The 25,831-nt window shown below is 41.9% G+C and overlaps 1 protein-coding gene across 1 annotated transcript in view; it reads left to right on the top strand.

The window, feature by feature from the left end:
- Positions 1 to 8,431: 8,431 nt before the first annotated feature.
- Positions 8,432 to 25,831, top strand: part of MED17 (mediator complex subunit 17) — a 140,602-nt gene continuing 123,202 nt past the window's right edge. The window contains exons 1-3 of the mRNA XM_053708620.1: positions 8,432 to 8,722; positions 18,824 to 18,990; positions 22,028 to 22,247. Coding sequence (XP_053564595.1) covers positions 8,497 to 8,722; positions 18,824 to 18,990; positions 22,028 to 22,247 — 613 coding nt within the window. The 5' untranslated portion in view covers positions 8,432 to 8,496. The remainder of the gene's footprint in view (positions 8,723 to 18,823; positions 18,991 to 22,027; positions 22,248 to 25,831) is intronic.

Raw genomic sequence — 25,831 nt, 5'->3', positions numbered from 1 at the left:
ATGATTGATGTAAGCCACAGATGTTACATTGTCTGACTGAAATCTGATAAATTGGGTTGAAGCCAACTGAGGCCAGGCTAGAAGGGCATTGAGGATTGCCCTCAATTCTAACACATTTATAGGAAGAACCGATTCCTCCCAGGTCCACAGACCCTGCGCCTTCAGGGAACCCCAGACAGCTCCCCAACACTGCAAACTGGCGTCTGTTGTCATGATCACCCAGGAAGGCCTGCGAAAACAGGTTCACTGGGAGTGAAGATCCTGAGACAACCATCACAGAAGAGAATCTCTTGTAGCCTGATCTAGAACAATCTTTGGAGACAGATCCGCATAATCTCCGTTCCACTGTCTCAGCATGCATAACTGCAGAGGCCTGAGATGAAACCGAGCAAAAGGAATGATGTCCATGACTGAGACCATTAGACCAATAACCTCCATACACTGGGCCACCGACGGCCGAGGGGATGACTGAAGAGCCAAACATGAATTGAACATTTTTTACTTCCTTGCTCCTGTCAAAAATATCTTCATTTCCAGAGAATCTATAATGGTTCCCAAAAATACCACTCTTGTAGCCGGAATCAAGGAACTTTTTCCTAAATTCACCTTCCAACCGTGGGAGCGCAGAAAAGACAACAGCAACTCCATGTGGGAGCTTGCTAGTTGAAAAGATGGCGCCTGAACTAGAATGTCGTCCAAATAAGGAGCTACTGCAACCCCCTGCAATCTGTGAACTGCCAACAACGTACCCAGAACCTTCGAAAACACCCTGGGAGTTGTTGCAATACCAAAATGAAGGGCCACAAACTGAAAATGCAGATCTAGAAAAGCAAATCTCGGGAACTTGTGATGATCCTTGTGAATGGGAATATGTAGATATGCATCCTTCAGATCTACAGTAGTCATGAACTGACCCTCTTGAACCAGAGGATGAATTGACCGAATAGTTTCCATCTTGAAGGTTGGAACCTTGAGAAATTTGTTTACTAACTTTAGATCTAGAATGGGAATGAAGGTTCCCTCTTTTTTGGGGACAATAAACAGGTTGGAATAAAACCCTAGTCCCTGCTCCTGAACTGGAACAGGAACGATCACTCCCATATCGGAAAGATCCTGGACACAACTTAAGAATGCCTCTTTTTTTAACGGATTTACTGATAACCTTGAAAGATGAAACCTGCCCCTGGGAGGAAAAGTCTTGAACTCCAGTTTGTATCCCTGGGATACAATATCTATTACACAAGGATCTGGGACATCCCTTGCCCAGGCTTGAGCAAACAAAGACAGCCTGCCCCCCCCACACAATCCATTCCTGGATTCGGGGCAGACCCTTCATGCTGACTTTTGAGTCAGCGGCAGGCTTCTTAGATTGCTTCCCCTTGCTCCTAAAAGCTTAGACTTAGATGAAACATCTGCAGACCAGGACTTTAACCATAAGGCCCTGCGAGCCAAAACAGCAAAGCCAGAAATCTTTGCTCCCAACTTGAGAACCTGCAAAGAAGCGTCTGCAATAAAACAATTGGACAATTGAAGTCTCCTGAAGAATAGAATCAGACAACGCATCAAACCAGTATGCAGCTGCACTGGTAAGAGTAGCAATACACGCAACAGGTTGCCATTGGAGCCCCTGGTGAACATAAATCCTCTTAAGTAAAGCCTCCAACTTCTTATCCATGGGATCCTTAAAAGAACAACTATCCTCAATAGGAATAGTGGTACTCTTAGCCAAAGTGGAATAGCTCCTTCACCCTTAGGGACTGTCTGCTAAGATTCCTTAATAGAATCCACAAAAGGAAACATCTTCTTAAAAATAGGAGAAGGGGAAAAAGGAATTCCAGGCTTCTCCTATTCCTGAGAAATAATCTCTGAAAACCGATCTGGAACAGGAAATACTTCCGCTATGGCGGGAACCTCAAAAAATGTATTAAGCTTACTAGCCTTCTTGGGAGTAACTAAGACCATTGAATCAGAGTCATCCAAGGTAGCTAAAACCTCCCTAAGTAACAAACGGAGGTGCTCCAGCTTAAACTTGAAACTACTTCAGAATCAGCAGAAGGAATTATACTATCTGAGTCTGAAACTTCCCCCTCAGACGCAACTGAAGTATCTTCTACCTCAGATTTATGAGAAGTAACGACAGACATAACTCCCACAGAGTCAGAACCCTTAAATTTCCTTTTGCGCTTCCCCTGCAAAGCAGGAAAAGCAGACAAAACATCTGATACAGCAGAGGATATTTGAGTAGCCATATCCTGCAAAGAAAAACCAGTCTGAGACGAAGCGCAGGGCACTGCATGAGAAGAGGATTGAGATTGGGATGATTGAGTGGAAAGCTGCGGAATAACTTGAACAGGAGACTGTTGAAGAACATTCTCCTTAGAAAAAGAAGGCTCTGAAACAAAAAGCCTATCCCTATACTGTAATGTTCTCTCAATACATGAGGAACAATAAGGGATAGGCGGCTCCACATTAGCATCAAGGCAAAGAGTGCAAGTAATAGCCTGCAATTCCTCTTGCTCCATCTGTACACTAGCAAAAAAAAATTATTTAGAAAAATCAAATTTCAAAAAAAATGCAGCTTAAAAAAATAAAAATAAATTAAAATGTTACCGTTCCTTTAAGAAACAAACGTTAACTAAAATACACAGAAATTTCACAATGAAAAACCAAAAAAAAAAATGGATTCCTGCAGCACCTATGCACCTCAACAAGCCTTGCTGAGGTGCTTACCTGACCCACTAAATATAGCAAAAACACAGCGTAGCAGAGATGATCCGGGCTCCTCCACTGCTACAACCCGCTCCAGACAAACCGCACAGAAGCCGACAGGAAGGTGAAATAAACAAACCTCCAAAAGAAGTGTGCAAAACTCGCGCTACAGAAGCTCCGCCCATCGTGGGCGTATAGAAACACCTCCCGGCCGACATTATTACAAACAGAAGCCAGGAGAATAATCACTGCAAACAAACTGTCAGCCCAAACAAAAACAGTTGAGAACAAACACAGAGCCATTAAAAAAGTGCATACAACACCCAGAGCCTAAAAAAACGTCTGCCAAAACATAAGCCAGACTGTCTAACATTCCTCTCTCAGTGCCCCTGAAAAAAAAACTTGCCACCATATAAAGAACCTGTACAAACAATGTTCACATCCCAAAACAGAAGTGCCAACCTTTTCTGAACATGATGAGACCCTGTTTATCTCTTACTGAAGGGTCTTTTTCTCTGGAATTTTTACTTGCATAACAGTGGGCTCACTTCGGGCCCTATCTCTAAGTGGGGCCTGGGATTTGTTTTTAGCCTCGGTAATATTTGGTCTCATGGTGGCCTCCATGGACATTATTCCTTTTAATCTGAGACTTCCTCAGTTATGCATGCTCAGTCTATGAGACCTTTTGGACCTATCTTAAGGATAGTCCTTGACTTCCTGGTGAGAGACTCTCTGTCTGGGTGGCTCTGTCAGGAGAAACAGCCGTAGTAGCCTGATGGTTAGCTTAGCTGCCTAGCAAGCAGAAGGTTTGCAGTTTGATTCAGCTGCAGCTACTTGCAGCTTGAATGTGTGTTTGCAGGCTTTATAATCTGTCCTAAGGCACGTGCTTCTTGAGTCCTTCTTGGGAGATTGTGACTACGGATACCAGTCCTTCCGACTGGGGAGCAGTTTTGGTCCCCTAAGAGCTCAGGGGACCTGGACTCAGTGGAGTCTGTTATTCCAATAAATCTGTTACATTTTAGATCTTAATTTCTATGCCCTGGTAGCATGGTCTCTACTGAGTTTTGTCCTGTTTATCTGTAACTCAGATAGCTCATTAGGTGGAGCATAATTCTTTTAATCAAAGTAAGGGTTTAGCTCCTTGTTCGAGCGACTGCTCCTTTCGGATATCTCAGCAATGGCTTATTTCTACTATCGGGGAGGAACAAGGAGTTCCTTAGTATGGTCTTGCATCCTTCTGTGGGTAGAGGCTCTCAACTACCTCATTTCTGATATTCCATCACAGGGGTGTACATCTGGGAAGCAGATTCTGATCAGGTAGATGTTTCTCTACGATACCACTCAGGGGGGGGTTCGGAGTTAGACTAGATGGCGTCTCGGCTAATCTTCGATCTTCCAGATACGGGTCCAGATCTAGGGACTCGCTAGCAGTTCTGGTGGCTGCTCGTGTTTTCACCGGATCGGTCTGATTTTCCTATTCACGTTTATCCTCCTTCCTCGGATAATAGCCCAGATCAACCAGGAACTGGTTTTCGGTGTTCCTATTTTTGGTTTGCGGACCTGGTAGAGAGGTTGTTCTCTCCTCCATTGAGATTTCCGCTGAGGAAGGACCTTCTACTACAGGGTCCTTTTTCTTCTTCCAAATCTAAGATTTTCGGTAGCTGCCGATTTGGAGTCTGATCGCCTAGTCTTGTTTAGACAAGGTTTTTCCGAAAAGGTTATTTATACCATGATTCATGCTCGTAAGCTGGTGACTCACAAGATTTACCATAAGGTGTAGTGGACATACCTTTACTGGTGCGAGTCTAGGGGTTTCCCTTGGAGTCAGGTGAGGGTTACCGCATTCTGTGTTTTCTTCAGGAGGGCTTGGAGAAGGGCTTGTCAGTCAGTACTCTGAAGGGCCAGATCTCTGTCCTTTCGATTATTTGGCATAAATGTCTGGCCGACTTACAAGATGTTCAATATTTTGTTCAGGCCTTGGTCAGAATCAGGCCTGTGTTTAAGTCTGTTGCTCCTCCATGGAGCCCTTATCTTGTTCTTAGGGTTCTGCAGCAGGCTCAGTTTGAGCCTATGCACTTTGTTGAGATTAAGTTATTGTCTTGGAAGGCTTTGTTTCTTCTAGCTATTTCTTCTGCTCGTAGAGTCTCAGAGCTTTCAGCTCTACAGTGTGATCCCCCTTATCTTATGTTTCATGCGGATAAGGCGGTCCTTTGTACCAAATTGGGATTTTTTCCTAAGGTGATTTCGGACTGCAATATCCATCAGGAAATTGTCGTTCCTTTGTTCTGTCCTAATCCTTCTTCTCATAAGGAACATCTGTTGCATAACCTGGATGTTGTGCGTACTTTGAAGTTCTATCTGCAGGCAACTAGGGATTTCCGTCAATCTACTGCCCTTTTTGTTGTGTTTTCTTGTAAAAATAAGGGCCAGAAGGCCACTTCTACTGCTCTTTCCTTTTGGTTGCGAAGTGTAATCCGGTTGGCCTATGAGACAGCTGGACAACAGCCTCCTGAGAGGATTACGGCTTATTCCACCAGGGCTGTCTCTTCTTTCTGGGACTTTTTTACAAAATCAATGTTTTTGCCTCTACTGAGGCTTCTTTTGAGAGGAAAATTCTTCAAGCGGTGGTGCCTTCTGTTTGGATCCATCTGTCTTGTTCTCCCTCCCTTCCATTCTGTGTCTTCTAGCTTGGGAATTGGTTCCCACTAGTAATTAGAATGGATTTGTGGACTCGTCATGCCATTGGAAAGAAAACCAAATTTATGCTTACCTGAAAAATTATTTTCTTTCCTGGCATGGAGAGTCTACAAGATAGCTTTTGTCATTTTCTAAACTTCAGGCACCTCTATACCCTTTGTGTCCTCTTCTCTTTCCATATTCCTTCGGCTGAATGACTGGGCGATTGTGGGAAGTGGGAGGATACTTAAAGCTTTGGGTACCTTCTTTCAAAATGGAAACTATCAGGTCCATTCTTCCTCTTGTGCAGGAGGGTCAATTCATGACCACCATAAATATGAAGGGTGCATACCTTCACATTTCAATCCACCAAGATCATCACCAGTATCTCTGTTTTGCTTTCCTGGATAAGCATTTCCAATTTATAGCTCTCTCATATGGTTTAGCCACGGCTCCAATGATAGAGAGGTCATAGGGGCTCTCCTTGCTGTAGCCAGACTGCAGGGGATTGCTGTGGCCCCTTACCTGGATGACATCTTGGTTCAGGCGCAATCTTTACATTTAGTGATATTTCACACAGAGAAGTTACTCTGGTATCTTTGGATGCATGGTTGGAAGTTAAACCTAGAAAAGGGTTCTCTCACATCCAACTCGAGAGTGAGCTTTCTAGGGATCATCATAGATTCTATCACCATGCATATTTATCTTGCAGATCAACACATGGAGAAGCTTTAGGTTATGTTGGAAAAAAGGAAAGATGCAGAGACAAAAGAGAATGGCACTACGTAATTGTATCCTTATTAAAATACCCAGGGTATGTGGATACTAATATTAGGGAGTGATTGTTGTATACTAGAAAAACTGTAGAGAGGGTAGTGGTAAGAAGAACCACGAAAACGTATACTATTTAGCACTCCATACTATCATGATCATATTTGTTTAAATTCATGAGTGGAAAATGGTATGGAGTACTAAATAGTATGCATTTTTGTGGTTCTTCTTACCACTACCCTTTCTACAGAAGCTTTAGGCTACCTGCCATCTACTTTATTCCAGTCTTTGGCCTTCGGTTGCTTAATAAATGGAAGTGGTAGGTCATATGGTTGCGGCTTTGCATGCTATTCCGTTTGCTCGCTTTCATCTGAGACCTCTAAGGTTATGTACGCTAAGGCAACGGAATGGAAATTATTTGGACCTGTCTTAGGTAATATCACTGGATCCAGAGAAGAGTCTCTCTGCTGGTGGCTGTCTAGGAAGGGTGAGAAAGCTATGGCTGTGGCTCTGGCATCCTGGCTCAAGCAGATTATTCGTAAGGCTTACTTGGTTGCAGTAAAATTGCCAAGAAAAGAGAAACTGCTCATTCTACAAGATCAGTATCAACTTCCTGGGCTTTCAAGGATGCAGCCTCATTGGAACAGATTTTCAAGGTGGCAACTTGATCTTCCCTTCACTCTTTTTTCAAATGTTATCATTTGGACATTTATGCTTCTTCGGATGCAGCTTTAGGCCGGGAAATCCTTCAGGCCACAGTGTCCAGCAAATAGGAACTGCCTACTTTTTGTCTTATTTACCCTTCCTTAATATGGACTCCCACCCTATTTTTGTATATGGGTGACAGTTCTTATTTGTAACTCATAACCCTGCTTTCTATCTTTCCTACCTTTTTTTTTGTCTCTCTGCTTAGCTATACGTAAACTGGAGAGGGAGAGGAAGTGGGAGGGACTAAAGCTCTAAGAAGGTTCTTGACCTCCTCCTGATAGGCTGGAATATATCCCACATGTTATGAAGCTATGGTCTCTCATCAACCCAAAGGAAATACATTTATCGATAAGTATAAATTCAGTTTTTTAACTAGGGGTTTCACATCATTAAAATAGGTGATTCTCATAAAAATGGCAATCACCCACCTAAGGTATTTACTGTAGGAGGTGGTGACTCCAAAGCAGACAGTTTTTCCTATAATACCCCTCACATGAAAGAGGGGATTACCCTCTCAAACAAGGGTCTGATAACCTTTATGTAGAAGGTGATTGCCTCAGAAACTGCAGTCAGCTAATAGTTGACTTTTAAAGGGCTCTGGGACCCTAGTACCCTCAGATGAGCACTAAAGAAGGGCGAGTGATCATGCCTCATTTGAAATATAAGCCCCTCTTTCTAAGTAGGGGTCATATGCCCAGATGGCTATTACCTGAATACCATGTAAGTGATAACCGGATAAAACCAGTCATGGAAAAAAATCAGGTTGAGGCAATAGATAGAGACAAATAATACCCCTTTATATGAAAGCGGTAGTCCCCCCCCCCCAGGTGAGTTGTCTTGTGCTCACCCAGCTGCTAGCTGATTATCAAAAACAAAGATTAATACTGAGCTACCACCATTAAACTAGTCTGTTTCATGTCTCTATACCTGTTAAGTGACTGCCATAGTAATAACACCCACCTGTCAGCAATGTGAGCCTCATTTTGTGTTAAAGTAGATCATCTATATACCTAAACTAATTTAAAAAAAAATGGGTACCAAATAAACGGAAAAACTATGTGACGGCGTGGATATCCCAGAACATCACACAAAAGTAAAACACAAATAATAAGCTACTTAAGGGACATGAAAGTCAACCTTAAGCTTTCATGATTCAGATAACACATGTAATTATAAGACACTATGAAATTAGCTTCTATTGTGAAATGTGCATTGTTCTTTTGGCATTCTTTGTTCAAAATCATATGCACATATGCTTAGCAACAATTCGTTACTTGAAGAAAGCTGCTGCTGCTGACTACACACATATTTCTCGTCATCACCAGATTAGCTCCCAGTAGTGCACTGCTGCTCTGTAACGCAACAACAGTGTGCAAACCCCATTGCAGAGATTAAAAACAGTTATAAACACGATTCACGAAACAGTGCAATAATAAATAAATGCTCTTTATATCCTTAGAGACAAACGCAAATAACTCTTCTAGAATTACACCCCCTCATACGTCACGGTAACAGGGCCTCGCTAGGCAAATGCGCAGCCGCTTTCTTTGGCACTATTGAGCTTCCGTAGAAGCATTAGCTCCTTGGTTTCCGGTGCGATTTTGTGTTTGTTTCTCCGGTACCGGGGCCAACATGTCTGGGGGACCGGCGGTGCAGATTAGTATTGAGTCTACCTGCGAGAAGCAGATACAGGAGGTGGGTCTAGATGGCTCAGAAACTTATGTTCAGCCGCTGTCTATGTCCCAGAATCTTGCCCGCCTGGCTCAGCGTATTGATTTCAGCCAGGACTCAGGGGAAGAGGATGAGGGTGCAGCGGGAGACCGGGAGCAGGAGTGGAACGAGCAGGAGGAAGACGAGGGTGAGAGAGAAATGTGACACTAATCAGGGGTGACAGTGCCACCACTGTGACACTATTTGGGATGACAGTTCCACCACTGTGACACTATTTGGGGGGACAGTTTCATCACTGTGGCTTTAATCAGGGGGACAGCTCCAACACTGTGACACGGGGGGGGGGTGGGGGTAGATCCATCACTGTGACTCTAATCATGGGGCAGCTCCATCACTGTGACTCTAATCAGGGGGACCCCTCCATCACTGTGACTCTAATCAGGGGGACCCCTCCATCACTGTGACTCTAATCAGGGGGACAGCTCCAACACTATGACACACTTCAGGGGGGGCAGCTCCATCACTGTGACTCTAATTAGGGGGGCTGCTCCATCACTGTGACTCTAATCAGGGGTACAGCTCCAACACTATGACACAAATCGGGGTTAGCTCCATTACTATGACTCTAATCATGGGGGTAGCTCCATCACTGTGACTTAATCAGGGGGTAGCTCCATCACTGTCACTCTAATCAGGGTGGTAGCTCTATCACTGTGACGCTAATCAGGGGGACGGCTCCATCACTGTGACACTACTCAGTGGGGACAGTTACATCACTGTAACACTACTAAGGGGGAGAGCTCCATAACTGTGACATTACTCGGGGGGGGGGGGGCAGTTACATTAATGTGACACTACTCAGGGGGACAGCTCCATCACTGTGATACTAATCAGGGGGACAGCTCCATCACTGTGACACTAATCAGGGGGACAGCTCCATCACTGTGACACTAATCAGGGGGACAGATCCATCACTGTGACACTAATCAGGGGGACAGCTCCATTACTGTGACTCTAATCAGTGGGACAGCTCCATCACTGTGACACTACTCAGTGGGGACAGTTACATCACTGTGACACTACTCAGGGGGAGAGCTCCATCACTGTGACATTACTCGGGGGGGGGGGCAGTTAATCACTGTGACACTAATCAGGGGGACAGCTCCATCACTGTGACACTAATCAGGGGGACAGCTCCATCACTGTGACACTAATCAGGGGGACAGCTCCATCACTGTGACTCTAATCAGGGGGACAGCTCCACCACTGTGACTCTAATCAGGGGGACAGCTCCACCACTGTGACTCTAATCAGGGGGACAGCTCCATCACTGTGACTCTAATCAGGGGGACAGCTCCATCACTGTGACTCTAATCAGGGGGACAGCTCCATCACTGTGACTCTAATCAGGGGGACAGCTCCATCACTGTGACTCTAATCAGGGGGACAGCTCCATCACTGTGACTCTAATCAGGGGGACAGCTCCATCACTGTGACTCTAATCAGGGGGACAGCTCCATCACTGTGACTCTAATCAGGGGGACAGCTCCATCACTGTGACTCTAATCAGGGGGACAGCTCCATCACTGTGACTCTAATCAGGGGGACAGCTCCATCACTGTGACTCTAATCAGGGGGACAGCTCCATCACTGTGACTCTAATCAGGGGGACAGCTCCATCACTGTGACTCTAATCAGGGGGACAGCTCCATCACTGTGACTCTAATCAGGGGGACAGCTCCATCACTGTGACTCTAATCAGGGGGACAGCTCCATCACTGTGACTCTAATCAGGGGGACAGCTCCATCACTGTGACTCTAATCAGGGGGACAGCTCCATCACTGTGACTCTAATCAGGGGGACAGCTCCATCACTGTGACTCTAATCAGGGGGACAGCTCCATCACTGTGACTCTAATCAGGGGGACAGCTCCATCACTGTGACTCTAATCAGGGGGACAGCTCCATCACTGTGACTCTAATCAGGGGGACAGCTCCATCACTGTGACTCTAATCAGGGGGACAGCTCCATCACTGTGACTCTAATCAGGGGGACAGCTCCATCACTGTGACTCTAATCAGGGGGACAGCTCCATCACTGTGACTCTAATCAGGGGGACAGCTCCATCACTGTGACTCTAATCAGGGGGACAGCTCCATCACTGTGACTCTAATCAGGGGGACAGCTCCATCACTGTGACTCTAATCAGGGGGACAGCTCCATCACTGTGACTCTAATCAGGGGGACAGCTCCATCACTGTGACTCTAATCAGGGGGACAGCTCCATCACTGTGACTCTAATCAGGGGGACAGCTCCATCACTGTGACTCTAATCAGGGGGACAGCTCCATCACTGTGACTCTAATCAGGGGGACAGCTCCATCACTGTGACTCTAATCAGGGGGACAGCTCCATCACTGTGACTCTAATCAGGGGGACAGCTCCATCACTGTGACTCTAATCAGGGGGACAGCTCCATCACTGTGACTCTAATCAGGGGGACAGCTCCATCACTGTGACTCTAATCAGGGGGACAGCTCCATCACTGTGACTCTAATCAGGGGGACAGCTCCATCACTGTGACTCTAATCAGGGGGACAGCTCCATCACTGTGACTCTAATCAGGGGGACAGCTCCATCACTGTGACTCTAATCAGGGGGACAGCTCCATCACTGTGACTCTAATCAGGGGGACAGCTCCATCACTGTGACTCTAATCAGGGGGACAGCTCCATCACTGTGACTCTAATCAGGGGGACAGCTCCATCACTGTGACTCTAATCAGGGGGACAGCTCCATCACTGTGACTCTAATCAGGGGGACAGCTCCATCACTGTGACTCTAATCAGGGGGACAGCTCCATCACTGTGACTCTAATCAGGGGGACAGCTCCATCACTGTGACTCTAATCAGGGGGACAGCTCCATCACTGTGACTCTAATCAGGGGGACAGCTCCATCACTGTGACTCTAATCAGGGGGACAGCTCCATCACTGTGACTCTAATCAGGGGGACAGCTCCATCACTGTGACTCTAATCAGAAGGACAGCTCCATCACTGTGACTCTAATCAGGGGGACAGCTCCATCACTGTGACTCTAATCAGGGGGACAGCTCCATCACTGTGACTCTAATCAGGGGGACAGCTCCATCACTGTGACTCTAATCAGAAGGACAGCTCCATCACTGTGACACTACTCGGTGGGGGCAGTTGCATCACTGTGACACTACTCGGGGGGAGAGCTCCATCACTGTGACACTACTCGGGGGGAGAGCTCCATCACTGTGACACTAATCGGGGGGACAGCTCCATCACTGTGACACTAATCAGTGGGGACAGTTACATCACTGTGACACTACTCAAGGGGAGAGCTCCATAACTGTGACATTACTCAGGGGGGGGGCAGTTACATCACTGTGACACTAATCAGGGGGACAGCTCCATCACTGTGACTAATCAAGGGGACAGCTCTATCACTGGGACTCTAATCAGGGGGACAACTCCATTACTGGGACACTACTCAGTGGGGACAGTTACATCGCTGTGACACTGCTCAGGGGGCGAGCTCCATCACTGTGACACTACTCGGTGGGGGCAGTTACATCACGTGATGCTACTCGGGGGGACAGCTCCATCACTGTGACGCTACTCGGGGGGACAGCTCCATCACTGTGACGCTACTCGGGGGGACAGCTCCATCACTGTGACGCTACTCGGGGGGGACAGCTCCATCACTGTGACGATACTCGGGGGGACAGCTCCATCACTGTGACACTACTCGGGGGGACAGCTCCATCACTGTGACACTACTCGGGGGGACAGCTCCATCACTGTGACGCTACTCGGGGGGACAGCTCCATCACTGTGACGCTACTCGGGGGGACAGCTCCATCACTGTGACGCTACTCGGGGGGGACAGCTCCATCACTGTGACACTAATCAGGGGGACAGTTACATCACTGACACTACTCAGTGGGGACAGTTACATCGCTGTGACACTACTCGGGGGGGAGAGCTCCATCACTGTCACACTACTCGGGGGGCAGTTATATCACTGTGACTCTAATCAGGGGGACAGCTCCATTACTGTGACTAATCAGGGGGAGAGCTCCATCACTGTGACAGTATTCAGGGGGGCAGTTACATCACTGTGTGAAATAGCAGTGCCTTTTCTGTAATAATAACTTGGGGGATAGCTCACTGTGACACTGACCAGAAGAACTACTCCACTGCCGTAACCTTAACACTAACTTGGGGACTACTTCATTTCTGTGACAATGATCAGAGTGAATACTCCATGACTGACACTATCCAAGGTGACTTCTTCATCAATGTGACATCTGCATCTATATATATATATATTTCTTTCATGTAATTAGCAAGAGTCCATGAGCTAGTGACGTATGGGATATACATTCCTACCAGGAGGGGCAAAGTTTCCCAAACCTTAAAATGCCTATAAATACACCCCTCACCACACCCACAATTCAGTTTTACAAACTTTGCCTCCGATGGAGGTGGTGAAGTAAGTTTGTGCTAGATTCTACGTTGATATGCGCTCCGCAGCAAGTTGGAGCCCGGTTTTCCTCTCAGCGTGCAGTGAATGTCAGAGGGATGTGAGGAGAGTATTGCCTATTTGAATGCAGTGATCTCCTTCTAAGGGGTCTATTTCATAGGTTCTCTGTTTTCGGTCGTAGAGATTCATCTCTTACCTCCCTTTTCAGATCGACGATATACTCTTATATATACCATTACCTCTGCTGATTCTCGTTTCAGTACTGGTTTGGCTATCTGCTATATGTAGATGAGTGTCCTGGGGTAAGTAAGTCTTATTTTCTGTGACACTCCTAGCTATGGTTGGGCACTTTGTTTATAAAGTTCTAAATATATGTATTCAAACATTTATTTGCCTTGACTCAGAATGTTCAACTTTCCTTATTTTTCAGACAGTCAGTTTCATATTTGGGATAATGCATTTTAATTTAACATTTTTTACCTTAAAATTTGACTTTTTCCCTGTGGGCTGTTAGGCTCGCGGGGGCTGAAAATGCTTCATTTTATTGCGTCATTCTTGGCGCGGACTTTTTTGGCGCAAAAATTCTATTTCCGTTTCCGGCGTCATACGTGTCGCCGGAAGTTGCGTCATTCTTTGACGTTATTTTGCGCCAAAAATGTCGGCGTTCCGGATGTGGCGTCATTTTTGGCGCCAAAAAGCATTTAGGCGCCAAATAATGTGGGCGTCTTATTTGGCGCGAAAAAATATGGGCGTCACTTTTGTCTCCACATTATTTAAGTCTCATTTTTTATTGCTTCTGGTTGCTAGAAGCTTGTTCTTTGGCATTTTTTCCCATTCCTGAAACTGTCATTTAAGGAATTTGATCAATTTTGCTTTATATGTTGTTTTTTTCTTTTACATATTGCAAGATGTTCCACGTTGCAACTGAGTCAGAAGTTACTTCAGGAAAGTCACTGCACAGTGCTGGAGCTACCAAGCTAAGTGTATCTGCTATAAACTTTTGGTATCTGTTTCTCCAGCTGTTATTTGTATTGCATGTCATGTCAAACTTATTAATGCAGATAAAATTTCCTTTAGTACTGTTACATTACCTGTTGCTGTTCCGTCAACATCTAATTTTCAGAGTGTTCCTGATAACATAAGAGATTTTATTTTTTAAATCCATTAAGAAGGCTATGTCTGTTATTTCTCCTTCTAGTATACATAAAAGTCTTTTAAAACTTCTCTTTTTTCAGATGAATTTTTAAATGAACATCATCATTCTGATACTGATAATGGTTCTTCTGGTTCAGAGGTTTCTGTCTCAGAGGTTGATGCTGATAAATCTTTGTATTTGTTCAAGATGGAATTTATTCGTTCTTTACTTAAAGAAGTGTTATTTGCATTAGAAATAGAGGATTCTGGTCCTCTTGATTCTAAATGTAAACGTTTAAATAAGGTTTTTAAATCTCCTGTAGTTATTCCAGAAGTGTTTTATCTCCCTGATGCTATTTCTGAAGTAATTTCCAGGGAATGGAATAATTTGGGTAATTTATTTACTCCTTCTAGACGTTTAAGCAAATTATATCCTGTGCCATCTGACAGATTAGAGTTTTTTGAGACAAAAATCCCTAAGGTTATGGGGCTATCTCTACTCCTGCTAATGTACTACTATTCCTACGGCAGATAGTACTTCATTTAAGGATCCTTTAGATAGGAAAATTGAATCCTTTCTAAGAAAAGCTTAATTATGTTCAGGTAATCTTCTTAGACCTGCTATATTTTTAGCGGATGTTGCTGCAGCTTCAACTTTTTGATTAGAAGCTTTAGAGCAACAAGTAACAGATCATAATTTTATAGCATTATTATTATTCTATAACATGCTAATAATTTTATTGGTGATACCATCTTTTGATATCATTAGAGTTGATGTCAGGTATATGTCTCTAGCTATTTTAGCTAGAGAAGCTTTATGGATTAAACTTGGAATGCTGACATGTCTTCTAAGTCATCTTTGCTTTCCCTTTCTTTCCAGGGTAAATAATCATTTTAGTTCCTTTCCTTACAAGGAACAAAAGCCTGATCCTTCATCCTCAGGAGCGGTATCAGTTTGGAAACTATTTCCAGTTTGGAATATATCCAAGCCTTATAGAAACCTATAGCCAGCTCCTAAGTACCTATGAAGGTGTGGCCCTTATTCCAGCTCAGCTGGTATGGGGCAGATTACGTTTTCTTCAAAGAAATTTGGATCAATTCCGTTCTTAATCTCTGGTTTCAGAAACATTGTTTCAGAAAGGTACAGAATTGGCTTCAAGTTAAGGCCTCCTGCTAAGAGATTCTTTTCTTTCCCGTGTCCCAGTTAACACAGCAAAGGCTCAGCATTTCTGTAATGTGTTTCAGATCTAGAGTTGGCTGGAGTATTTATGCCAGTTCCAGTTCTGGAACAGGGGCTGGGGTTTTATTTTATCTCTTCATTTGTACCAAAGAAGGTCAATTCCTTCAGACCAGTTCCGGATCTGTCATTATTGAATCGTTATGTTAGGATACCAACATTCAAGATGGTTACTGTAGGACTATCCTGCCTTTTGTTTAGCAAGGGCATTATATGTCTACAATAGATTTACAGGATGTGTATCTGCATATTCCGATTCATCCAGATCACTTTTAGTGTCTGAGATTCTCTTTTTAGACAAGCATTACCAGTTTTGTGGCTCTACCGTTTGGCCTAGCCTCAGTTCCAAGAATTTTTTTCAAAGGTTCTCGGTGCCCCTTTTTTCTGTAATCAGAGAATAGGGTTTTGGTATTTCCTTATTTGGACGATATCTTGGTACTTGCTCAGTCTTCTCATTTTCGAAGAATCTCATACGAATCGACTTGTGTTGTTTCTTCAATTTCATGGTTGGAGGATCAATTTACCATTCAGTTCATTGATTCCTCAGACAAGGGTAACCTTTTTAGGTTTCTAGATAAATTCAGTGTCTATGACTCTGTCCTTGTCAGACAAGAGAAGTTTAACATTGATATCAGCTTGTCAAAACCTTCAGTCACAATCATTCCCTTTGGTAGCCTTATGCATGGAAATGTTGGGTCTTAGGACTGCCACATCAGATGCGATCTCCTTTGCTCGTTTTCACATGCGACCTCTTCAGCTCTGTATGCTGACCCAATGGTGCAGGGATTACTCAAAGATATCTCAATTAATATCTTTAAACCGATTTTACAACACTCTCTGACATGGTGGACAGATCACCATCGTTTAGTTCAGGGGGCTTCTTTGTTCTTCCGACCTGGACTATAATCTCAACAGATGCAAGTCTTACAGGTTGGGGAGCTGTGTGGGGGTATCTGACGGCACAAGGGGTTTGGGAATCTCAGGAGGTGAGATTTCCGATCAATATTTTGGAACTCCGTGCAATTTTCAGAGCTCTTCAGTCTTGGCCTCTTCTCAAGAGAGAGTTGTTCATTTGTTTTCAGATAGACAATGTCACAACTGTGGCATACATCAATCATCAAGGAGGGACTCACAGTCCTCTGGCTATGAAAGAAGTATCTCGAATTTTGGTTTGGGTGGAATCCAGCTCCTGTCTAATCTCTGCGGTTCATATCCCAGGTATGGACAATTGGAAAGCGGATTATCTCAGTCGCCAAACGTTGCATCCGGGCGAATGGTCTCTTCACCCAGAGGTATTTCTTCAGATTGTTCAAATGTGGGAACTTCCAGAAATAGATCTGATGGCTTCTCATCTAAACAAGAAACTTCCCAGGTATCTGTCCAGATCCCGGGATCCTCAGGCGGAGGCAGTGGATGCTTTATCACTTCCTTGGAAGTATCATCCTGCCTATATCTTTCCGCCTCTAGTTCTTCTTCCAAGAGTAATCTCCAAGATTCTGAAGGAATGCTCGTTTGTTCTGCTGGTAGCTCCGGCATGGCCTCACAGGTTTTGGTATGCGGATCTTGTCCGGATGGCCTCTTGCCAACCGTGGACTCTTCCGTTAAGACCAGACCTTTTGTCTCAAGGTCCTTTTTTCCATCAGGATCTGAAATCCTTAAATTTAAAGGTATGGAGATTGAACGCTTGATTCTTGGTCAAAGAGGTTTCTCTGACTCTGTGATTAATACTATGTTACAGGCTCGTAAAACTGTATCCAGAGAGATATATTATAGAGTCTGGAAGACCTATATTTCTTGGTGTCTTTCTCATCATTTTTCTTGGCATTCTTTTAGAATACCGAGAATATTACAGTTTCTTCAGGATGGTTTAGATAAGGGTTTGTCCGCAAGTTCCTTGAAAGGTCAAATCTCTGCTCTTTCTGTTCTTTTTCACAGACAGATTGCTATTCTTCCTGATATTCATTGTTTTGTACAAGCTTTGGTTCGTATAAAGCCTGTCATTAAGTCAATTTCTCCTCCTTGGAGTTTGAATTTGGTTCTGGGGGCTCTTCAAGCTCCTCCATTTGAACCTATGCATTCATTGGATATTAAATTACTTTCTTGGAAAGTTTTGTTCCTTTTGGCCATCTCTTCTGCCAGAAGAGTTTCTGAATTATCTGCTCTTTCTTGTGAGTCTCCTTTTCTGATTTTTCATCAGGATAAGGCGGTGTTGCGAACTTCTTTTGAATTTTTACCTAAGTTGTGAATTCCAACAACATTAGTAGAGACATTGTGGTTCCTTCATTATGTCTTAATCCTAAGAATTCTAAGGAGAAATCGTTGCATTCTTTGGATGTTATTAGAGCTTTGAAATATTATGTTGAAGCTACTAAGTCTTTCCGAAAGACTTCAAGTTTATTTGTTATCTTTTCCGGTTTTAGAAAGGCCAGAAAACTTCTGCCATTTCTTTGGCATCTTGGTTGAAATCTTTAATTCATCTTGCCTATGTTGAGTCGGGTAAGACTCCGCCTCATAGGATTACAGCTCATTCTACTAGGTCAGTTTCTACTTCCTGGGCGTTTAGGAATGAAGCTTCGGTTGATCATATTTGCAAAGCGGCAACTTGGTCCTCTTTGCATACTTTTACCAAATTCTACCATTTTGTTGTATTTTCTTCTTCTGAAGCAGTTTTTGGTAGAAAAGTACTTCAGGCAGCGTTTTCACTTTGAATCTTCTGCTTATGTTTTTTCATTAAACTTTATTTTGGGTGTGGATTATTTTCAGCAGGAATTGGCTGTCTTTATTTTATCCCTCCCTCTCTAGTGACTCTTGTGTGGAAAGATCCACATCTTGGGTAGTCATTATCCCATACGTCACTAGCTCATGGACTCTTGCTAATTACATGAAAGAAAACATAATTTATGTAAGAACTTACCTGATAAATTCATTTCTTTCATATTAGCAAGAGTCCATGAGGCCCGCCCTTTTTTTGTGGTGGTTATGATTTTTTTGTATAAAGCACAATTATTCCAATTCCTTATTTTATATGCTTTCACACTTTTTTCTTATCACCCCACTTCTTGGCTATTCGTTAAACTGAATTGTGGGTGTGGTGAGGGGTGTATTTATAGGCATTTTAAGGTTTGGGAAACTTTGCCCCTCCTGGTAGGAATGTATATCCCATACGTCACTAGCTCATGGACTCTTGCTAATATGAAAGAAATGAATTTATCAGGTAAGTTCTTACATAAATTATGTTATATATATATATATTATTATTTACGTCCATATTTTTTGCCATTCTTCAAATGTCTGTGCATTCATCCCTCACTCGTGATCTTTTATGGGATTTTTTTTTTTTAAATTAATTTTTCTTTTCACTTTTACCTTATAATTTATCTGTGTATTGTGTTTTTTTAAGGTCTTGTCAAATTCCAACCTTCTCTCTGGCCCTGGGATTCTGTGAGGAACAATTTAAGAAGTTCATTTACTGAAATGTGTGTTTTGTATGATGTTCTGATGATTGTGAAAGAAAAGAGACACATGATTTTAGATCCTGTGTCACAAGATTCACTGGGCGCCAAACAGGTATCACAGTTTTAATTTTAATTATTATTTTTCTTTTGTTTGATTTTATTGTAAAGGGAACAAACAGATGGTCTTAGTAGTGCATGAAATATTAAATAATAATATTATTTTCCCATATGCTTATGTAAAATTTAAAAACATGCAAGAATAAGTCATTTTTATAAAATTTACAGAATTTGAAAACCCTTCTGTTTTTTTTACTTGTAGTATATTATGCATTTTGGGTTCTAGCATACTTCATTCACGGTTTGACAAATATGTTTAAGATTAATTAGCTGATGTATGCTCAAGTTAGCGATGTAACAGTTCACATTCCCGTCTGAATCCTTCACAGCCAGTGTATTGAACAGGAGGACGCGAGGGAACCTTTATTAAAGGGACATGATTCCCAAGTGTTGCAGCAAATCTATAAAAAGCTGTCTAGAAGTTCCCCTAACATCACCTGAACATCTCTATGTAAAAAAAGAAGATACTTTACTTCAAATCTTCCTCAGTAGTAACATCCCATTGTAAAGGGATTTTAAGCAGCCAATTAGGATGCTAGTCCCAGGACATGCTAGTAAGCGTGCTTCTGGCATGCACAGTCATGTTATTTCCCTATGCAGTATAAGGAAGTTTACTATGAAATCTTAAAGGGACTTTAAACACTAAATCAATGCTAGATACAATGATGCTTTCAAAGAAAAGATTAATCTGTGAATTAAATGTAGATGTATTTTCAAAGTTTCATTAGTTGTTTTAATATTGACAAAATAAGTGTAAAGTTTTAGCGTCTATAAAACAATGGGAGCTGCCATGTTGTAACTTAGGTTACCTTCTCTGCTGTTGCAGATTGGAGACAGTTATAAATAGGTCACTAGAGTGTGCAGCCAATGGCTGTGTGGAATATGACAGTGTTCTGCACTTCAATTTCTAACAGGAACTGAAAAGCTCATAGTTTCAAAACGGATTTACAGGAAAAGGGGACAAAATAAATAAGTATATTGCAGAGGTTTTTATATATATATATATATATATATATATATACAGTTTATCATTTTATATTGCCATCACAGTGTTAAATGTCCCTTTAAGAAATGTCAGTGAAATCTCATGAGGTCACATTAAAGCAAAGTGTGACATAATCACTGATGAAGCTCATTGGCTGTTTTCTTTTTTCTTTCTTTTCTTTTCTTCTCAACATGTGAGGATAGCTGCTCAAAGATTACTTAGTATTGTGAGCTGAAGAAATTTTGAGGTAAAATATCTTCCTTTTTTACATAGAGATGTTCAGGGGATATTTTCTAGTCGGCTTTTTACAGTTATGCTGCATCACTTTTCAAGTGATTTAGTATATGGTTATGTTCCTTTAATCATATTTTCCATAAAAGGGACATAGTATGAAACAAATTTGTGCATGAATGTATTTTAGCTTTGAAAAGAAGCATTTTTTCAGCATACATGTATTAGTAAAAATTCCCCTAGCAAAAGTTATGTTTCATTGATAGCTTTTACAGTGTACTGAGCATATGCACATATGCCCCATGTACCCTCATTCAAACACCACAACTACTGAGAGATGTGGCAGTGGAATCTATTCATAAGTGATAATACAAATTAATACAATATATTATGTCTGAGCAAAGTGCTGTGTTTAAATGTAGGTGCAAAGAATATTTGCTCAGTTAAATGGGCAGTAAAACACCTTGAGATTTTTATATAAAAAGACTAGTTGTGAATAACAAAACCACTTTGCAATATGCATCAATAATTTATTTTTCATATCATTTAGCTTTGGATATTGTGGATGTTCTAATTCTCAGAATTTGAAAAGCACTCTGCTGACTTATGAAGGCTATTCCTGCTGTACATATTTCCCTTATTGGCTGATAACAACGGCAAAACAATGTACTCTATACCAACATCATGATAGTGGCTATTCTTGCTATCTGCAAACTAAAGCCCAGATTGGCTCCTCCAAGTAAATCAAATGGTGGGTGGTTCTTGAAAAACAATTGCAGTAAAAAAGGATGCTAATTGGTTTAAAAAACATGTATACTTGTCTAATATGTTATTATATAGCTACACAACAGAAATGTGTTGTAATTCCAAGATGCTTACTGCCCCTTTAAGTTTTTTAAAAGATTCTTATTAATCACATGACTTTGTGTACTGTAAAGAATTTTTTTCCCCAGTTAATTATTCTCTATTAAAGGGACATCAAACCCACATTTTTTCTTTCATGTTTTAGATAGAACTTATCATTTTAAAAATGTTTCCAATTTACTTCTATTATCAAATTTGCTTAGTTCTCATGTTCTTCTTTGTTAAAGAGATATCTAGATAGGTAGCGTGCACGTCTGGAGCACTACATGATAAGAAATAGTGCTGCCTTCTAGTGCTCTTGCTAATGTCTAACGTTGTTGCAAAACTGCTGCCATATAGTGCTGCAGACACGTGCACACTCCTGAACTTAGCTTCCTGCTTTTCAACAAAGGATAACAAGAAAACAAAGAAATTTTGATAACAGAAGTACATTGGAAACGTTTTTAAAATATGTTCTATCTGATCCATGAAAGAAAAAAATGGTGTTTTACGTTCCTTTTAACCCTTTGACCGGGCTAATTTGTCTACATCAGAATAACGTTCCGATGTAAACAAATTGAAATCATGCAATCGCAAGATTTCAATGATGGGATCGGGTCGGGGGCGTCCCTATGACGTTAGGCACACCCTCCAGACCAGGATCCCATTCTGGAAGCGCCGTTGGCTTCAGTGCAGCCAAACGGTTAGGGCGTTCCATACCGTCCTAACGGCGCTAAAGCCCAGCAAAGTTAGGAAGGCATGGAACAGACTAACATCGGGAAAAGGTTAAATAAAAAAAAACTTATTTTTGCACTGTTGTGGAATGTGGTTTGTTTTTTCACTTTTTATCTTTTAGACAGGATTTTCATAATGATTTACTTAACTAAAGCAGATCTGTTTTGCAGTATGTAAACAATGAAAGTCCTAATCTAACGAATCATTACAAATGTGTGTTCTTGATTTTTGTGTAAAGAGTCAGCATGGTTTGATGTTGGTTTCGAAGAAGAAATCTCTCGCAGCAGCGTCCCAGATTCTCATGAAAGGGGCAGAGAGACTATCTAAATCTGTGGCTGAAAACCAAGAAAATAAACGTCAGAGAGACTTTAATTCTGAACTGCTTCGAATACGGCAACATTGGAAACTAAGGAAACTGGGTGATAAAATCCTTGGAGATCTGAGTTACCGCAGTGCTGGCAAGTTCATTTTATTAGAGGTTTTTATATCTTTTATACTGTTCTATTGACGTCTCAGTGGATCCTATCTCCCAGCCAGTATTTAGCTTAGTGACGGACGGGTAAAATGCCTAAGCCAAGGAGAAAAATAGGTTGATTGTTAATTTTTTCTAAAACTGATTATTAAAAGGCAAAAAAATCTACTATTCCTAGAGAAGTAAAAAAAAAAATGCTATTTTCCCCCCTTCGTTTAAATAAGTATTCTATTGAAATAATCAAACACTTTTTTTTTTTTTTTTTTTTTTTTTTGTTAGAGCATTTAATTTTTAACTAAATTAATGTATTTTACAATGCGTTGGCCCGTTAAAAGGATGAACAGTAAAGTCAAAATTGAACTTTCATGGTTTGGATACATTTTTTTTAAACAACTGTCTTACTTCTGTTATCAAATTTGCTTAGTTCTCTTGGTATCCTTTGTTGAAGGCTCTTCAACACTCTATGACAGCAGTGTTCACAACAATCTATAACTCTGCTACAAATAATGTTGTCGTAGAGTACTAAAGACACGTGCACGCTCCTAAGACCCTATGAGTCAACCTAGATTTACTCTCCAACTAAGGATACCAAAAGAACAAAGCAAATTTGATAATCTATGTAATTTGGAAAGTTGTTTAAAATTAAATGTTCTTTCTGAATCATGTACGTTTAACTTTACCTTTTACTGTCCCTTTGAAGTAGCGCTCCTTTACCATTCCAGTTCAGGATGCAACTGGTTTGCACATGAGAAGAAAGCATACATGAGTATGCTCCTATCAAGAACCTTATCATCATCTGCAGCATAAAAGGGGTGTTCCAGGTGTGAAACTTTAACAACATGCTTAACCCCTTTGAAGGAGTTAAACGCATATTAAAAAAAAAAAAAAAACAATTTGTCACTTGACTGCCCTTTTAACATTGAGTGGCTGGTAACTTTTTCTCTCCTGCCTAGTAAACTGCACTGCTTTTTTTCCATCCTTGATAATTGGTAGTATTGTTTATTTTTGTGTGATAAATAAGGGAGTTTTTGAAAGATTTAAATCCTTCTGTTTTGTAGTCGCAGCTGATTACTAACCACATCCTGTTGCCTTATGTGTAGTAATCTGTTTCACCTTCTAGTACATTGTTCTTATCTACATGTACAAACTCTTAGGGTAATGCTTTAAATAGACACTATCACATTAATTTTATATAAACCAATAAACACATAGTTTAAAGTCATCTCCAGAGTAGCTCCACTACTTAGAGCTAACTGAACACATCTGGTGAGCCAATGACAAGAGGTATGTGCATAGCCACCAATCACCAGGTAGCTCCTAGTGGTGCATTGATGCTCCTGAACCCACTTAAGTGTGCTTTATTTCATCACATGGTTAGAGTCCATGAGACATCACATGTGGGAAGTGTTTCCTATTAATGCAAAGAGTGCTGGTTTGGCGAGGCAACCTTTATGGCTCAAGTCTAGGTCTGCTGACATGGTTTCTAAACTCAGACTATTATCGCTTTCCTTTGAGGGTAAAATTATCAACAGTTATAGAAAAATGGGTGGGGGGGGGAGATTTTGGAAGAAGGGGGGATAAGGAGCTAATTTTTGGAGATATTTAGCTTAAGGTAGTGAGAGGACATCCAGGATGAGATATGAGAAAGACAGTTAGTGACTCGTGTTAGCAAGGAAGGAGATAGGTCTGGTGGAGAGAGGTAAATTTGTGTGTCAGCATACAATTTATATTGAAACCCGTGAGACTTTATTAAAGAACTTAATGATGATGCATAGATTGAGAAGAGAAGGGAACCCAGGACAGAGCCTTGTGGTACCCCAACAGAATGTAGTAAACGGGCAGAGAATGCACTAGAGAAGGCTACAATAAAAGGTATAGTTAGACAGGTAGAAAGAGAACAAGGAGAGGGCTGTGTCGCAAATGCCAAAGGATTGGAGGGTTCAAAGCAAAAGAGGGTGGTTAACAGTATCAAAGGCTGCAGACAGAGCAAGGAGGATTAGCAGAGAGAATTGGCCTAGGTCAAGGAGGGAGTTTTAATGTAAGGGAATGTGATAGACATTTTGAGGCAAGGGGGAGTAGGGAAATAGGGTGGTAGTTGGATTGAGAGAAGGTTTTCTGAGGATAGGTGTTACCAGTGCATGTTTTAGAGATTGAGGGAAATATACCAGTGTTGAGGGAGAGGTTGAAAATGTGTGTGAGTATAGGAGGTAGGAGAGTAGCTGTGAGGGGATGGGATTGAGGTGAGAGGACAGTATAAGGGCAGAAAATTCTTCCTTAGTAACAGGAGCGAAAGTGCTAAATTTATGGATTTGTGGGTTTTGAATGATTGCATGCTTTTGAGGTTTTTTGAGACTTACTATGTTGAGAGATTTAGTTTCTGATGGAATCAATTTTGTTATTGAAGTGGCTGGCAAAGTCTTGAGCTGAGAGTAAAGTTGTAATAGGAGGTGGGCAGAAAAGAGTATTGAAAGTGGACAACAGACATTTTGGATTTGAAGAAAGAGTAGTGTGTAAGAGTAGAGAAGTTATCTTGCTTAGAGAGGTGAAGGGCAGAATAGTTTGAGTTCAAGATGAACTTGTAATGAAGATAGTCAGCTGATCATCAAGATTTTCTCCAGTGTCGCTCAGCAGTTCGGAAACATCTGCATAGGTAGCATGTCAGAGGAGTTTTCCAGGGATTAGGTTGAGTGTGTGACTTCCGAGCTATGGTAGGAGGGGCCACATTGTCAAGGACTGATGTAAGGGTGGAATTGTAGTGGCAGATAGATTGGTCATGGCAGGGAAATGCGGAGATGGAAGAGAGCAGAGGTTTGAGAGAGTTTGAGACCTGTTGCTGATCTAGTTACTTGCTTCTGTATTTGGTGTGAGGAGTAGAAGGAGGGAGAGTTATAGGGAGTGATATGATGTTGCAAGTGAAGAGATGATGGTCAGAAAGAGGAAAAGGGGAGTTTGTGAAGTTTGAGGTAGGGCATCGAGAGTTGAAAATCAGATCAAGAGTGACCATCTTTGTGAGACGGAGAAGTCGGTTCATTGTGAGAGACCGAAAGGGGAAGTGAGTTGCAGAAGGAAGCAGTGGGATTGTCAACAGGGAGGTTGAAGTCCCCAAGAATGAGGACAGGGATGTCAGAGGTGTTCTTTGCACTAGCTATTCTTTTTTCCCAAGGTAATATCTACCTATCTTATTCAACCAGATATTGTCGTTCCTTCTTTATGTCCAGCTCTTAAGAATTCTTTGGAGCGACTTTGTCACAACTTGGATGTTTTGAGAGCTTTAAAATTCTATGTTGAAGCTACAATGGATTTTAGACTGTCTTCTTCTCAGTTTTTCTATTTTACTGGACCTTGCAGGGGTCAGGATTACAGCAGTTACCATAGCCACTTGGCTTAAGACCTTAATTCGAAAGAAATATTTGGTTGGGTTAAGATTTTGCTTGAGCGCCTTGCGGCTCACTCCATAAGAGCAGTTGCCACTTCTTGGGCCTTCCCTAATGGGGCTTCCATAGAATAGATTTGTAAGGCGGCTACGGTCCTCGTTGTATACTTTTTTGAAGTTTTACCATTTTGATTTAG

The sequence above is a fragment of the Bombina bombina genome, chromosome 3 (assembly GCF_027579735.1).
Source record: "Bombina bombina isolate aBomBom1 chromosome 3, aBomBom1.pri, whole genome shotgun sequence".
Lineage (NCBI taxonomy): Eukaryota > Metazoa > Chordata > Amphibia > Anura > Bombinatoridae > Bombina > Bombina bombina.
The sequence above is the reverse complement of the archived record's forward strand: the minus strand, read 5'-3'. Positions and strand labels throughout refer to the sequence as shown.